General features: G+C 38.7%; 1 protein-coding gene across 1 annotated transcript in view; it reads left to right on the top strand.

Moving 5' to 3' along the window:
* The window catches only part of LOC106964308 (transmembrane protein 132E-like), a gene marked incomplete at its 3' end in the record, with an annotated part of 119,536 nt that overhangs the window by 35,746 nt on the left and 66,538 nt on the right, over positions 1-17,252 (top strand). Inside the window, exon 3 of the mRNA XM_015059727.1 lies at positions 15,367-16,324. Coding sequence (XP_014915213.1) covers positions 15,367-16,324 — 958 coding nt within the window. The remainder of the gene's footprint in view (positions 1-15,366; positions 16,325-17,252) is intronic.

A 17,252-nucleotide genomic window follows, 5' to 3' on the forward strand; every position in this document is an offset into this window, starting at 1 on the left:
CTCTTTTCAGATCATTATCTCTGCACTTCTCTTAAGTTATTTTGTTTTCTAAAACTTTGGTTTCTGCGTGAATTTTGCTTAGGCGGTGCCTAATTCAAGCTTAGTAGAGATTGTAATTCGCTGGTCAGAAATCAAACTGTTTGACTCCATCCACTTGTCCAGAGAGGAAACAGAAGTGCTGTGTAAATGGTCTTCATCTATTTCAAAATAAGAGCATGAATATAAACATTTAACTACTTGAAGAATTCATAACTACTTATCGAATTCAGAATTTGACAACCAAAACTTCAGCATAGATGTCGAAATTTACTCCACTGAAAAAACAGCCAAATAACATATTGCTTTATGTCTTAAACTGAAAAAAAAAATCATTTAAATTACATGTGCTAAACATTTTCTAAGTTAGCAAAAATGCTAAATCAATGAACAAAAAAAGTATCTCTATTAGCGGTCTAACAAAAGTATGCCCACCACAGATCTAAGAGCTCAGTAGTACAGGATCTAAATATGTTGATATTTACCACAGTTCTCTTTATTTTTTTAACTTTAAACCAGACAAGTTGGGAAATACAGATTTGTTTTTTCGTCACATGTTGAACCTCAGTATGTAAGCCAGTCTACATCTCTGTCCAGACCCAGTTATGTCTTGTCTTTTGGTTGACTTGGAGTGGTTTGGAGTGGTTTGCACTGGTCAATTGAAAATCTCAAATTAACCAAAATAAATGTAACTCTGTCCATGATGATATCTAGTAGACATGCTGTCAGCTGAAGCCCTCTGCGATTACTCCAGAGCAGCAGTCTGCAACCTTTGCAAACCAAAGAACCATTTGTATTTTCAGTCCAGCCAAATAAAACTTGTTTTGAGCAAGGTTTTGACAAAAGAAAACTCGAATTCCAGTCCTCCAGAGCTCCTGTCCCTCAAATCTTGAAATTATCTTATTTTAATTGAGAAATATTGACAAAAAGAAAAAGAAAAAACACATGGATGTAGTGTTATTTGTGAGATGATGTGAAACCAGAAACTCATTTTATTATAGCTTGGTGGAAAACCAAGCTTGGAGTATTTAACAGAGCTGTTAATGGAGTTGGGGTGGATGATGGACTTGCTGGTCAAGGAGATGTAAATAAAGTTTTCCTTATAATCTGTAACAGTCTCAGGTCGGCTGTAGATTGACTGACAGTAAAATACCTATTTATAATGACTACTGCTTCCTGCTCTTGAAAATGTATATTTATAGAACAATTACTTCCAACTTGAGGAACAGTATGCTACATTTAAATTAAGTATTGTATTATTTAAATCCAATGAAAATCATCTGTTGTGTGGGATCATTTTCAAACAACCTTTAAACATCATTTTCATGTGCTGTGAAAACCAACGCCACTCTTCATATCTAGATCAGCCAAATCTGACGAAAATGTGTTTCTCACATGCCTCAGGGAAGGCATAACAAGGTGAAATACACAGCAGATTGTCAGTAGAATAAGCGATAAACCTCACTCTCTATTACCACTGTGATTTGATTTCATGCTAATACTGTACACACACCCAGCAAACGTTCTGAAGCACTAATGTAATTTTGCTTTGGATGAAGATGAAAAGTGATGAAACTTGAAGCGAGACGTGTTTTGAAATATTCCAGCAGCAGCTTGTCTTTGGTAGAGGGCTATGCAGGGCTAGTTGATATGAATACACACAGAGGGGAACTAAAAAAAAGACAAACTGGGAGTCCAAGATGCTAGTAATGTTTTCATGTTCAGGCTTGTTTTATACTGTGTGCATTTCAGTCTGCTAATTGAGTGATAATACAAACCCTTTTGAGATGAAAGGCTTTGATTGTTACAGAGTTTGGATCTATTAAACGTTTATAAGATAAGGAATGCACAGACGTTTTCTAAATTGCCTAAATATAAAGCAGAAATTGGCAATAAGGACCCAAAATGCCAATATTAAATGTCTTATATTGTGATGATTATGTTTGAAATTGCAAAACAAGATCATTTTGTCTAATATTGCAGCTTGTATATTTCAGAATGTATTGGTAGACAAAATAAAGGGTATTTTGAATGTTCTGTATGTAACAAATTGAGTTAAATGCCAAAAAGCCCTGAAAAAAATACTGAATATATCTAGAAAAACTATATATCAGGATACTGTATTATCGCTGCACAACCTCAATTGCATTAAAGAAATTATTTTACATTATTTTAAATTATTTTACTGTGGTGAGGTATCGTCAAGGTGCAGAAAGTTTGGGGGCAGTGAGTCAGTGGTGAGGTGTGCGGTAGGAGTGATGGTGTTTTAGGATGGGTCAGCTTTGAGTTTCATCTTATTTGAAACAATGAAGAAAATATGACAGATGAGATCTCCATGAATTATGATGTTTGCTGTAGATTACATTTTAATGTTTAATGTTTAACGATGGTAAAAATCTGCTGGTAGAAAGCCTGGAATGGTGCACAGTTGTGTTCAACTGTTGGCAAAAATGTATGAATGTTGATATAAAACTAGGTTTCCCTTTCCTTTTAACTGGAAAAAATTATTCAGTTATAAACTCTGCAAACCTGCACTGCATCACTATCAATGTCACAATCCTTATGGCAAAGAGCGGCTCAGAAATCCCAGCCCAAATAACCCAGGGTGTGCTCAGACCAGAGCAAAAGCGGTTCTGTTTGGGAAAAGTCCCTCTAAACCAAATCAAAATTTTTATCCTTACCTTTCACTTACAGATATATTTACCCTCTTTGTTCTAGAGATCAGATTTCTGCCCTCCTCCTCTCTGTAGTCCTCAGACTTGGCAGAATGCTTTTATGTTTGACAGCTTTTGCATGGGCAGAGAGACATACAGTTAGGTGTTTTATTTCACTACGCTACAAGGATTTTCTTTTTCACCTTATTCAGTCAAATCCCTCGGAAGAAAAAAAAAACACAGTAGCACAAAAGATACTTCAGAGTTGGAGTGTTTGAGCATACCTTGGTAAAGTGAACAGGGTGGCTGTGCTTTAAGAGGTTATTTGAGTTAAAAGCACAACTTTAATGCGCTTTGTCCCTGGAATATAAAATTTATTTAAAAGGTTTTTTTTTTCAAACGTTTCCCATCTAAAGGCAGTTAGCTGTCAGCTTACTGCTATCCTGTTTGGTTTTAATGCCATTTTAATCAAAGAAATCATACATGTTGTATTGTTTACATTATGTGTTTTTATTTTTAGGCATTTTATCACATTACAACCACAAAGTTTGATGCATTTTAGTGGGGTTTTATGTGAGATAGACCAAAATAAAGAAGTGGTTAATTGTGAAGTGGAAGTCAGAAATGTGTTCTGTCTTTATATTCAGCCCTTTTTAATCTGATGCTCCTCAAGAAAGCCAATTGTCTATAAGTCGCCTAGTTTGTAATTTATAGACAATTAAGTCCATTAATTAGACTTTGTTTTAATCCAATTGTTCTCTGATTCTTGGAGAATATTACAAATCGAGCAGCATCATGAAAATCAAGGTACACAGCAGACAGGGCAGGGAAAAAGTTATGTAGACGTTTAGAGTAGAGTTAGATTAGAAAGTAATACCCAAGCTTTAAACTCAGACTATGTTTACACAGCAGGCAAACTCAGTTCATATCTGACATTTTAATGGCAGCTTGAACGGTTCATCTCAGATTTTTTCACCCCTCCCAAAATGTCTGATTTGAGCCAAATCCATATTGTCACCTTTCTAAAATCATGACCTAGGCAATTTTTTGCCAAAAGTTTCTTTTTCTTTTTTTTTTTTTTTTTTTTGGATCTAAATCGTCTTTTGGCACCAATGGAATCTGATATATTTTAAAGTGTCTCATGTCAGAACCATCACGTCTTATGAACTTTATTTAGAAAAAGGAACAATATACAGATCAAACAAATGTCACCATTTCATTTGCTGCACCAGGTTGTAGAAAAGCTAATTCACATCTGCACCCCTTTAAATATTATTATTCAGATATATAAAGAACAGTAGAGAAAATGATTGATCAGATGTTTTCCATCAAGTCTGACTCAGTTTGCATTTTTTCTTTGCAATTTGTTTTGTGACAGGATCTGCAAAAAAACCCTGCTGCTATAACTGCAACACAATATGGTTCTACAAAATATCTCAGGGTGACTGATACAAATGCATGCCACTCTTCTCAGATCTGTTTAATTTCATTCCCTTTCATAATTATCTTTCTAGGTAAAAAAAAAATATATCTGACAGAAAACCAACAAAGCATTTGTGTTGTAATGTGACATGTGAAACAGTTCACACCTGATGAATTTACATCAGCTCCAATATTTAAATGTACTGAGTTCAGTCAAAGTAATGTGATGAAATGAAAGGACCTCTTATTCCCTGACCAAAGGCACACATAGACCCAGAGCAGATGTTTCCCGTAATGGGAGCACAACAGGAAGTGATTCAATTCAATTTGGCCTGAGGTCTAATAGAACCTCCACTAAAGAAGGAGGCGATAAGGTTTCACAATGTGAGCCCATCTGTGCCGCTACGCCTTTTCAAATCCAGCTGTCCACTGATGTCGTTAGTGTGAAATGAGAAGAGCACACCCTGATGCATCATAGGTTGTAATCACCTCCTCGAAAGGGGCCGTAAGACCCCTGGCGTCAGACGGAGAAGGGGTTAGGATCTGTTTTGCTTTATTACATTCATTGCATGCATTGTCGTAGCACATTTTCATCGGGATGAAAAGGGATTAGGAGGCTGGCGGTGATAGTCAGGTGACCTTCAGGTCTAATGTGCGAATGTCTGTGTTGGTTCACGGTCCTCAGCGGTTTGCCTGACGCCACTGACAATGTGCTTTTGGTTTGATCAATATACAGCCCAGTTATAGATCATACTACTGCATAAAGAAGCTCAATGAAATTAAATAAGGTACCTGATGGTATACGGGAACTACTGCTAATACAAATATAAATGTATTTGGTAACACTTTATTTGAAGGGTGTTGAATAAGACTGTCATGACACTGTCATAAACATGACATAACATGTCGTGAACATGAATAAGTCTTCATGAATATTTATGACTGTTGTCATAAAGCGTCATTCGGTAAATTGACACTTTTAATACAAAGTTGACATTATTCAAAATGTCTTTGTTATGACAACTTAACTTTAACCAAGAAATCATTACTGATATAAATTTGTTATAAAAGTATTACTGATTGCACTTTAAAAATTAGGTAACTTTATGTTATTAAAGGTAAAGTTTAAACAGTAATGATTTCCTGGTTAATGTCAAGTTGTCATAACAAAGACATTTTAAATAATGTCAACTTTGTATTAAAAGTGTCATAATTTACCGAATGACGCTTTATGACAACAGTCATAAATATTAATGAAGGCTTATTCATGTTCATAACAGGTGTTATGTCATGTTTATGACAGTGTCATGTCAGTCTTATTCAACCCCCTTCAAATAAAGTGTTACCTTGTATTTTAATGGGATTTTGTGAGACTAATCTAAAATGGTACATAATTTTCATTTTGATGAAGAAAATGCATCATTTTCAAAAATGCCTTTACAAAGCTCAATGTGTGGTTTGGATTTGCATTGAGCTCTCTTGAGTCAGTACTTTGCAGATTATCACAGCTGTAAGTCTTTTGGGCTTTCTCAGATAATACAATATTTTTCAATTGATATACAGTTGATGAATATTCAACTGTATACAATCTAATCTGTAGTTTATCTGGATACTATCATTGTTTCCTCTAAAAACCAACAGCTCAGGTTCATGCATTTATTTCAGGGTGCTTCTTTGAACAGGTTAGGGTGGGTCTATTAACTATACAAAACATGTTCATTGGATTTTTTCCCCAAGCATTTTTTTAAGGTTTTATTGGCTCTAGTTGCCTTTAGTTGATAGTTAATTGACAGGAAGGTGGGTAATGAGAGAAGATCTTCTTTCATTACCCACTTTCTCCTCCGTATTTGCCACAAAGGTTGCCAGGCTGGGAATTGAACCTGCAACAGCCGTGTTGAGGACTAAAGTCTCCATATGTGGGTTGTGCTTAACCCCTGCGCCACCACAGCACACCCAACCCCAAACATTCTTAAAGAATGTCTGGTCTGGTCAGTTCTGCCCATTTTGAGCCTTTTATATGAGCTCTTGTCATTTTAGTTCAAAATAAGCTGCTGGCCACGCCCCTGACTCAACATTTTCACTCTCATGAAAATGGCTGCAAACCGTATATCTTTGAAAAGCATTAAGAGAGTCTCCTGCACAACAAACAAGAATGCAGCAAGTGGTTTCTGGATGGTAAGCCAACAACAAAACACTTGTCTTTTCCTTCAGCCATTGTACAGCGCATACAGCTGTAAACCTAGCTCACCAAACATGCTGGAGCTCTGCTTGGGTTGCTAGGTTACCCAAGCATTGGGGGTTCATTGGGGTTGCTAGGTGAAGGACAGTGCCTGCTGATTTGTAATGTTACATTTGGAAGATTTTTTTTTAAATGGATCATTTTCCAGATAGCAAAATATATTAAATTATTTTCAAAAATAATTGTTTTGTTTTTGAGTGCTTGGGCTGTTTTTAGAAGCAGTAGAGACCGAAATGGAATTAGAAAAACATGCAAAATGTGAATTTTGCATAATACATACCCTTTGAGCTCCTTCCATTTTCAAACATCAGAATATTATATTAGAGTACTGCTACCAGATATACATTTAACGTATCAAAGCAGTCTTACATTTCTCTGTTTATCAACCAGAATATTTATTTTCCAAGGCAGGCAGTTTGAAAGTAAGGTAAGACGGAATTAAACAATATTTTCTCTGGACTTATGTTCTCCTTGCCTCACAGACTCTTTTCTTACAGGCCTTAGTCTTCAAAATTCAGATGTAGTCATAAGAAAAGTTTCTTATAAATCCTGTGCAGAGAATTCAAGGTCCTGCTGTTTTCTACAAACTCTCAGAGTATTTTGTTGTTTCTCTCCCCTGTCAGAGTTGGAGGACGGCATTGAAGGTGGCTCCTTAGTTCTTCTCTCATTAATCAGACTGGATTGTTTTTGCAAGCTGCAGATGTTAAAGTAGTGAAAGCAACTAGCCTGAATCTTACAGTTAAAGTACTGACTTGGCAAAATATTTTATAGTATCAATGAATATTGTTAATAAAGAACATTCGGATGATACCCATCCCGTTAACACTAATTAGTCATAAAAGCAAATTTAATAAGAGAGTTCCACTCCTACACAAGGTAATCCAAACAGTTTTACACTTAAGCAAAGCATTGCATGAAACAAACAATTTTTTTTCAGTTTGTTAATCAGATTGTTTGAAACTGATGCAAACATAAATTTATTCAGTCTTGATTTGAAGAACAATTTCTGCAGATCTCAGGTTTTCAGGGAGTTTGTTCCAGAGCAGAGGAAAATGGAAAGTAAATTCTACGTCGGCCTATTTAGTTCTAGTCCTGGGAACACTGAGGGAGCAGTTCCCATAAAGACCTGAGGGGTCAAGTGGTTCATAATAGAGAAGCACTCTACTACCAGTCTAAATTAATTTTTGAACTTATTTTTTTGTTTTTTTTTCTATGTATGTACTTCTTGGGTTATTACCAACAACTCTGAATATTTAATGTCAACAGCATCTTTTGAAATGTGTTTATTATAGAAATCGTGACATGTTCAGTATTTATTTTGCCTGCTGTAAAATAAATATTGCTCCTTCAGGGCAAAATTAACATTACTTTGATATTTTTACACAGTTACGCAGCACCCAGTAAGACATATTGTACCTAAATTAGAATAGAGAAATATCCTATTGTTTCTCTAATCCAATACAAGACAAACCACTACTACAAATATCCATACACAAAGACAAAAACAAATGTTGGTATTGTGCAAAATATAAGGCAAGTCACCGTCAAAATGATTTGCTAGAAATAAATAGATGTTTGCCATTGTGCCTGTCTCTTCTGCTAAGTATGAAAAAAAAAAAAACTCACCAAAAGTTGAGCAATATTAAGTATTGTTTTGACCAGCTACAATGTAAACCAAGAACTATTGCACCTACAACTACTAATTACTATTAAGCACATTAGAATGCAATGAACACTGGCCAAGTTTAAAGATGAGTTGGCCAGTTTAACCCATTTTTTTGCCTGTAGTCACCAACCAACTGAACCCAGTCTGATTCACAGAGGTGTGATGCACTTTATTCCTTTGTTACAACTTGCACTCGCAGTTTTTGCATCATTTTGCTTTTGTACCCTAGAAGACGAACCCAGCGGTGTACATAATCATAAGGGCTCTGGATAAGTACAAGGACTTGTAATGGTACAAAGATGGGCACAAAACCCAACTGTCATGAGAAAACGGTAACACCTGGAAGAAAATAAGAGCCAAGCAAGTCAGAGCAGAGATTGCCACATACCTGTGGGTGTTTTGAATTTAGTTTGGGTTTCACTTGTTGAGTTCTTACTATAAGGAAACAGAATTTTGAAAACGTACCTCTAGTTAAATAGAGACTTGAACTGTTTTTTTATTTTCAGATCTATGGTATCTGGACTGAGTAGCTCCCTTCCAATTTAGTCTTTACGTTAAACCAAACAACATGAACATCTTAGTTCTCTACATACCTTTGGGTGCATCCATGTGTACACCACCTGGTCGTTATTTCTACTGTTTACATTCTCTCCTGAGATTTCACATTGCTTCAATACAACTTAAAGGTGTTTTGCTGGGAAACCGAAACAATTCATGTGGTCATGAAGTCCCACTGCAGTTGGTCTGCAAGCACACTGAGATTCATGCTTCATAATTTTCCATAGATTCTTTCTACATCATGTGCAATGGCTAGATGTTACTGCACACTTTTGAGTAGTTTCTGGGTCTTGATGAGTATGGAATATTGAATTGAATATTGAATATGGAATATTTTAGTTTCTAGACTTCATTCTCTGTTCTGTTTTCCACATAATCCATATAACTAAAAAGAAATCCCAGGTGTGGCAGTGGCACAGGGGTAAAGCACTCGACAGGGGTGCTCTGACAAAGCCTGTCCTCCACATATGGAGGACTAAGGCCTCCATATATGTGACAGGGCCATCACAAGTTTCAGCCCAATGACCTTTGTTGCATGTCTTCCCCCTCTCTCACAACTCACTTTCCTGTCTGACAACTGTCAAAGGCCATCAGAGCAGACAAATCCTTAAAAAAAATGAAAAAACTTTTTCCCAATTGTAGATTTTGCAAACTGCATGTTGACCACCTTTCTTAAAGGTCGCACCCAATCTGGGTCTCCAGTCTCCAGGTCTGGATCTTCCAGATCATAGGGTCTTCTTCACAAATGAGGAAAAATTGGAGCAAGAGATTGATAGGTCAATTGGTGCTGCATCTGCAGTGATGGAGGCGATGTACTGGTCTGTCCTGGTGAAGAGAGAACATGAGTCAAAGGGCAAAAATATTGGTTGATCTACTTTCCTACTCTCATCTATGGTCAGAAACTTTTGGGTCGTGACAGAAAGAACGTGATCTTTGATACAAACTGTCTCAATGAATTTTTTCTGCAGGGTGTGTGGGTTCTCCCTTTGACATAGGGTGAAAAGCTCAGTCATCAGGGAGGTGACAGTGCAATAGTGGCTCCTATTCATCAAGAGAAGCCTTCTTGTATAGGTGTTCCAAGCTTGTCCCACTGGGAGGAGATCCACAGGAAGACTCAGTCCTTTCATTTCTCGACTGGCCTATAATCACCTTGAAGCTTCACCTGGAGGATCTGACCCAAGTGACAGGAGAATGGGAAGCCTGAGCCTCTCTGATAAGGATGCTGCCTCTGCGAACCAACCCTGGGTTAAATGGAAGATAATGTTCAGATGGAACTGGAGTGTGTGTTCCAACTATCAGGGAATGTCTTCCCTGGAAAGGTTTACTCTAGGGTTATTGGAAAGATGCTCAGGCTTATTTTGTCCTGACTGTGGAACAGTGGACCAAAATTGCAGAGAGATCATGGTTGTTTGGTGTATGTGTACTTGTGGGTCTGGAGAAGGGCTGAAAGACACTTTGTGAGGTTGTGGGAGTGTGGGTTGCAGGAGATGCTTTTAATATATATCTGGTCCTTGTAGGACCAAATCAATTCTTAGCACAAAGTTGAAGTTGTTTCTGATGCACATTGAACTCTACCACAGATGTTTCCTGCCACAAGCATGTTTGCAGACTTCATAGACAAGATCTCAGCTAGTTCTGCTCTCAATAGTTATTGAGAACATGAAACATCAGGGTTTCAAATGTACTTTTTGCACATAATATGCATTATGTGGAAAAAGTAAATTTGTGAATGTTAAGTGAATGACCTTCAAAAACCTCAAATAATAATAACAAAAGTTGTGTATAGGTGCTGTTGGCCGAGCAGGCACACCATATGCAGAGGCTTTGTCTTTGGTTCGATTCCCAGCCTTCCCCTTCTCTCTTCCTGTCAAATCACTGTTCAGTAAATGTCACTCGTACCAAAAGAGCTGTATAATGAGGTGCTAGCTTGAGTTTCCTTTGCCCTCCCATTAACAAAAAAAAAAAAAAAAAAATTTCACCTGCAGCAGGTGTTTTTCAGCCTTTCAAAAATGCTCTCCCTGAAGTGCCTTGCTCAAGGGCACCTCACAGGTAGCTAAAGAGCCAGGAGATCTGGGGATTCAGGTTTTGTCAGAGCTGAAGGCTACATCCACCTCAAGACAGTGAGAGGAATAAAGCAAAGTAGCAACGCTGTTTAAACACGGCAGTGATATCATATAGACCTTTAGCAGCGGGTAGGTAAAAATACACCACTTTGATTATTGGAGTTGGCAGGCAGACAGTGTGTGTATCCTGAAACGTGAGGCACATATTTGATCCTTTCCTGAGGCACGGATTAGTGGTGGAGTCTGAGTTTTATGTTGTTGTGTGGCTTGTAAAGTATGCAGCAGCACTGGTGGGAGCTTTGTATGGCGGACCCCAGAGCACGACTCGGTGGGATGTCTTCTGGAGTGGGACGTTGTGGATTTGTCAGTCGACCGAGACGAGAGCACACATTCCTGTGATTTAGAGAGCTTTGGGGTAATAAGGAGACAGCCTCTGTCGGGTCTCCTCCATGGGTGTAAGTGTCCGTCTTTTGTTGCTCCCTTTCAGCTTATAGACCCCCCTCCAACACACACAGGTCCGTGGATTCCTCTTTCACTATGGGAATTCCAGGCACATGTGAGTGAGGCAGCATGGCAGTGTGTACACCCCTCCCCCTGTGCCGGTAACCCCTTGTTCTCATGAGGCCGGAGCATTCTGAAGGGGGGTCGACGTATGAGAAAGGAGGAGCATATCTAAGCTAATTCATCAATAACCTTTATCTAATCCCTGCTTTACCACTTCTCCTCCTCACTCCTTTCTCTCTCTTCAACTCTCTCTCTCTCTCTTTGCCTTAAGGCATTCAAGCAAAACATCCATCCCCCACCTCTTTTTCTCTCTCTGGCTCACATGAGTCTGCCTGAACACGTTCAGAGAGCCAGAGAGGGAGAAGATAAATCGGGCAGGAGTGTGTTTCTTGTGTGTGGTGTAAGTTGAATCCTCAGAGGGCTGCGGGTCCTGACTATCACCCAGAGCTAACACAGTGATTATAGACTGGAGACTAGGTGTGGCGAGATGTGGGGATGTAGAGGGGGTGAGAGTTGGGAAGGGGGGTGGCTAGCGTCAGAGGCTTTGTCTATAGTCCTCGTACAGCCCACCAACCGGGAGGAGGCTCAGCTTGTCTGTCGGGGTCTGTCCCGGAGCCATGCACAGTCTGGGACTCGCCGCGCTGCCGTGTGGGGCTGAGCCACTCTTTAACAGAGAGTTAGCTTCAAGGCGTCAAGAGAAGCACAAGTTTAAGGAGCTCTGTGTAGCTGGCAGCAAGGACAGGAGCGAGTGAAGGACTGCCGGCGCTTTCAGCTGTTTTGTTCACTCATTCATTCTTTATTCTACAAGGATTTCTTATTTTTAAGAGAGCCAACAGATTTACATGGAGTAACACCGCTTTGGAAGAGGATTTACTTCAAAAGGACACCTTTGATTTGGTTTTAAATTTGAATTTAGATTTAAAGGATGAGATTTCAATGATAAAACCACTTGGAATATGGGACTTTTAATCTCTGATTTGGACTATGGGGACAGGCAACTGTGTGTTTGTGCTCAACTCTGGATAATTCTCATAAGTATGTCTCATTTTCTTTCTTTCACTCTTAAGTTTATTTACCTTACTTTATTCGCTCAACAATTGTAGGGTAATGGTGTTTGAAAATGAAGGATTCTGACTTTGTGACTTAAGGCTAGTGTATTATGTACAGTTGGTTGAAAAAATAATATTTGTGTGTTTTTTTTAAAAAAGTAAGTAAAGCTTAAAAACCTTCAAGGCTTTTGTTTCCGTACAATGCTTTTGGGGACACTGCCAAGTCTGTTCCAGATCAAAACATGGCTGAATTTAATAATGGGCTGCTTACAAATATTTGGCTTTGTCGTCACTCACCGAACTAATAATTAGTTGTAAAAGCACAGTCTCTGAGGACTTCTTCGCAACTGTTGTCTGAAGTCGACCGACTTCTTACTCTTGTGAACAGGCTTCCTGATCCAGGATGATTGGACCACAGTGTCTGTGCATGTCCTGACTTCTCTTCAGAAACAGGATGTCTGATGTTACATCATGAATTATGTATTGGGTTAAGGTCGAGGGCTTTGGCTGGTCACTCCCTAACATCAATGTTGCTGGTCTTGAACCAAGATGCTGCTTGTTTACTGGTCTCTGTTGGGTGGTCGTCTTGTGAAAACACCCATTTGAAGAGCATTTCTTGCTTAGCAAAAGGCGATAACTTCATATAAGTCATGTATTCCTGGTAGAATAGCATTAGAAACATCTCTGTATCATGATGGCTAAACCACCATGCTTCAGACTACTTTAACTTAAACATGGTCACCTGTTGGACTGCCTACGTCCCCTAGAACCAGTTTTTCATTTGACCTGTCAATGAGTGATTTGGAAAACTAAACCTTTTCAGCAAATGCTGCTGTTTAATTGATTGGGGCTTCTTGCTGATAGCTTGGCTAAGCAAAGGTGTTTTCAAATTATTACTGCACTCATAGGTAACCATGGAATTTCGATTATTGTGCCACTTAGCAATAGTATAGAAATGAGAAATTCTAGTTTTATTGTGAAACTGATAAACTCCACATACTCATCTTGACATAAATTATTAGTTTGGCCTTTTTTCCCACTCTTTGAGAGTATCAAAATATACCTGTTTTAAGTCATTGCTTGTTCTTCAGTGAGAAAATGTTTATTGTAATGGCCCTGTAGTTATCTCTAAGATGTTCTGTGCTGGTTTGTTTTTGATCTTTTTTTTTTTTTTTTTTCCCCCAAAAACAGTACTTATGATTAAGTAATTAATTATCTATTAAAATGAAAACCCATTACTTTTTATCCCCTTTTGTCATTGCTTTTATCACTAAGGCAGTAAATACCACAAAATATTCTGTTAAACTTTAAGTCCATATGTCCCATCTGTGCTGTAGAACTTGTTTTGTTGACCTACAGCTGATGAATGGCTGAAGAAAAAAAGCCAAAATAGCAAGAAATCAAGGATTAGTTTTTAGATTTTTCGTCCACAATATTCTGGTTTTAGTTTTGATTTTAAAGCATTTTGCTGAGCTCAGACTCTTTTCTGTATATCTTGATACGTTTTTCCTAGTCGTGCACCAACTGATCATCCACAATTTCTGATTTTGGGTGAAACCGATCTTATCTTCATTTAAACTGCTGTGTTTGGATACTTTCTTTTTGTACTGCAAGGAAAACTTAAATCACCAGTCACCTTATTGGTGGTTTAAATTGTTTTGTTTGTTGTCAATGAATCTCAAGCTTCATGATTTTGTAAAGGCAAAATGCTGCCTTTGAAGAGGCTCAAAAACAACTCTGTGATCCAACCTGTTGTGCAAGTTTTGCTTTTTTTATAATTTATTTATTTTTTTGGTTAATATAGTAGTTTGGAAAGCAATGCTCTGACATTTCATTTATATTTGAGAGAACTAAGTTTAGCCAAGTTTGCATTGTTCCACAGTTGCTATTCAGTGTTTTTCAATAAAATAAAATTGGAACATTGAAGGTGAATTGTGACCTTTCAACATCTGATGTTTATAAAAAATAAATCAGTATCGGCCGAAATCGGAAACATTCAAACATTTTAAAGATCTTGATTGGCCAGAAAACGGCAACTGGTATACCCTAAAAGTTTATTATTTAGAAAACATCTGGGACCTCATAGAGGAATACACTCACACCATCCTGTTGTTGTTTTGCTAATATTTTGAATACAAATTTATATTAAATTTAATTATCCTTGTGTGACTTGTTGACAGTTCAGTAATATAAACCAGACTGTTTGTTGGACGTGTGACAGCAGTAGATTATTATCTGATTAGTTGACCTGTTTGACTCTGTCACTCATCCGACACAACAAAGAGGTCTCTCTTCCTGATTCATTTTTGTCAACTATTCTCTATCTACATAGTAATTATTAAGCAAAATTCACATTTTTCATGTTATACTTTTGTGTCTCGGGTGCTTCCAGCAGCCCAATTGCTTAAAAAAGCAAACAACAACAACAACAAAAAAACATAGTCATTTATTGCCAATAAGTTGATGCTATTTGGTGTCTGGAAAACAAGTTGTTTCAAGAACCTCCTGGTTGGGGTGCTGTCATGGTGGAGGGGTAAAGCAGAACCCACATATGGAGGCCTTAGTCCTTGACGCAGAGGTCACAGGTTCAGGTTCAAGTCCCAGCCAGATGACCTTTGCCACATGTCTTCCCCCTCTTTCATTACTTACTTATCACCACTCTCAAATAAAAGTCACTAAAAATAAATAAATAAATAACCTCCTGGTGGTTAACTCGCCCTGTCCTGTTACCTAGCAACCCAAATTGCACTCTGCCTGTTGCCTAGCAAACTAAATAAAGTTCCAGCATGTCTGGTCAGCTGGTTTTATTGATGTATTCGCTGCTTGAAAAGACAAGTGTTTTGTTCTTGCTATTCAGAAACCACTTGCTGCATCTTGTTGGTTGTGTAGCAGACTCCACTTCTGCTTTTCAAAGAAGTATGGTTGTATTATTTTGTATCTATTTAACGTGTGAGTGTGAAGAATAGGTGCATGGTCAGCAGCATCTTATTTGGATTTAAAGCTCAAAATAGACAGAACTGAGCAGACTAAAATCTCATCTGAAAATGAACTTTTTGTGCAAACAATGTAATGAACATGTTTTGTACAGCCCATTGACCTATCCCCAAGGAAGCACAAGAGGTCACCTTTAAAGAATCTGTTGAAAGTTTAATCACCCTTGTTTTTCTCTTCCCAGCTCTTGCAGGTAAACTCTCCCCAACCAGCTCGGATGTCCTGTTCAGCGCCTCAGCGATGACAGCCAGCCCTCCACCACCCAGTGTGTATCTGCCTGCCAGCTTCAAAATGTCCAATGCACAACTGGCTTTCTTCTTGCGGGAGGCCCAGATCACAGGACAAACGGTTGGCGGTGGCAGCAGGAGCAGCAGCAGCAGCTCCGGACATCCGCTGCAGCGCTCTGAGAGTTTTGTAGTTTTCCAGACAAAAGACCTCCCCGCCATCAACATAAGCTTTGGGCCTTTTGCCCAGGACCAGGCTTTATCCAAGGAGCTGCTGCAGCCAGCCAGCCCTCTGGACATCCCGGGCCAGCTGACAGTCGGCTGGAAGGTGCGGGCCTTCATTGTCCAGGCGAGGGTCTTCTCCAACAACCCCATCGTCCAGGTGTTCTTCTACATTGCAGGCCGTGACTGGGACGACTTCAAGGCTCAGGACAACCTGCCATGCATCCGACTGCACGGCTTCAGGGACGTCCGGGAAATCAAGACGTCCTGCCGCATGAGGGGCAATCTGGCCAAGTGCTTGGCGCAGCTGGAGCTGCCTCCGTCCTGGTTCAACACCAATGTGGCACCGCTGGGCCGCAGGAAAAGCTCTGGCGACGGGCTCCTGGATGGATTAACCAGTGAGACGCTGCAGGCTGAGCTGTACTACACGCTGCACGAGCCCAATCTGGACGGGGAGTGCAGCGAGGGTCACAGAGGGGGCGGCGGGACCAGGGGAGAACCTCTATCACAGCACCCTCTGCTGCGCATCGGGAGTATCAGCCTCTACCAGGCCAGTCAGGAGCAGCTGCTGGTGGACAAACAGCTGGACAAGAACATGTTCCTCAGGCTGCCAGAGAAACCACTCAAACCTGGAGAAACACTGAAGATCCTGCTCTACCTGATGCCCAACTCCACTGTGGAACAATTCACCCTCAAGTAAGACTCATTTCTTTGTTCACTGATGCTCTGGTGGCTTGATAACACACACTTTCCATCTCTGATAGCCCATTTTCTGCCTTTTTTATTGAGAAACTGGCAAATAGAGATGCACAACAGAGGTTCATTTAGTTTGTTTTTTTCTTATTTTAATGCATCACTAACACATGAATCTAACACATGAACATGATTTATGTTTTTCCAACCTAAATCATGGAATCTATTATGAAATATGACTAAACCTTACAAAAAAATTTTTTTTCTTGCACATTTTCTACTCAAACAGTGTTGTCAACAAGTTATTGAGCAACAGTACAATCTGGTACAATCTGGCCAGTCCGCTGGACTTTTACACCATCAAACCATGGTGTAAATGTTGACTGCTGTCATGTGACCTCGATTGTTCAGAATAACAGTTCTGCATAAAGTATTTGCTCTTTCAGATTCTTTCTAAAATGTTAGATAAAAAAAGTTAAAATAAATTTTTTAAATGTTCTAGTTAAAAGAAAATAAATAGTAGGCAAATACAACCAGAATAAATACAACACATTTTCAAATGTTGATTTTATCCAAACTTTTACAAACACTTATTTACAATAAATGCTCCCTCATATCTTGCGATTTTAGATGGCCATGAGTTTGTGTGAGAAAATCTTATTTTCAGATAATAAATCATGACTTTATTACCAGATAATTTTTTTCATCACAATCCCCTCTTTTGAGTATAAGAAAATATTGAATATTTTATGTTAATTACATCAGATTTTATTCTGATGTGTTTTTTGCAGCAGAGGTTCTTTGGTCTTCTTCTTGCCAGAAACATTTTCTTGCTTGCTAATCTAGCCTGAGGAGATAAGCAAGTTGATGAATTTAACTGGCAGCCAGTCATAAAATGTAAGTTATTTTAACTAATGTTTTATTTTAAAAA

Source organism: Poecilia latipinna, unplaced genomic scaffold (assembly GCF_001443285.1).
Source record: "Poecilia latipinna isolate Pla-1442-1.1 unplaced genomic scaffold, P_latipinna-1.0 Scaffold1655, whole genome shotgun sequence".
NCBI classification, from domain to species: domain Eukaryota; kingdom Metazoa; phylum Chordata; class Actinopteri; order Cyprinodontiformes; family Poeciliidae; genus Poecilia; species Poecilia latipinna.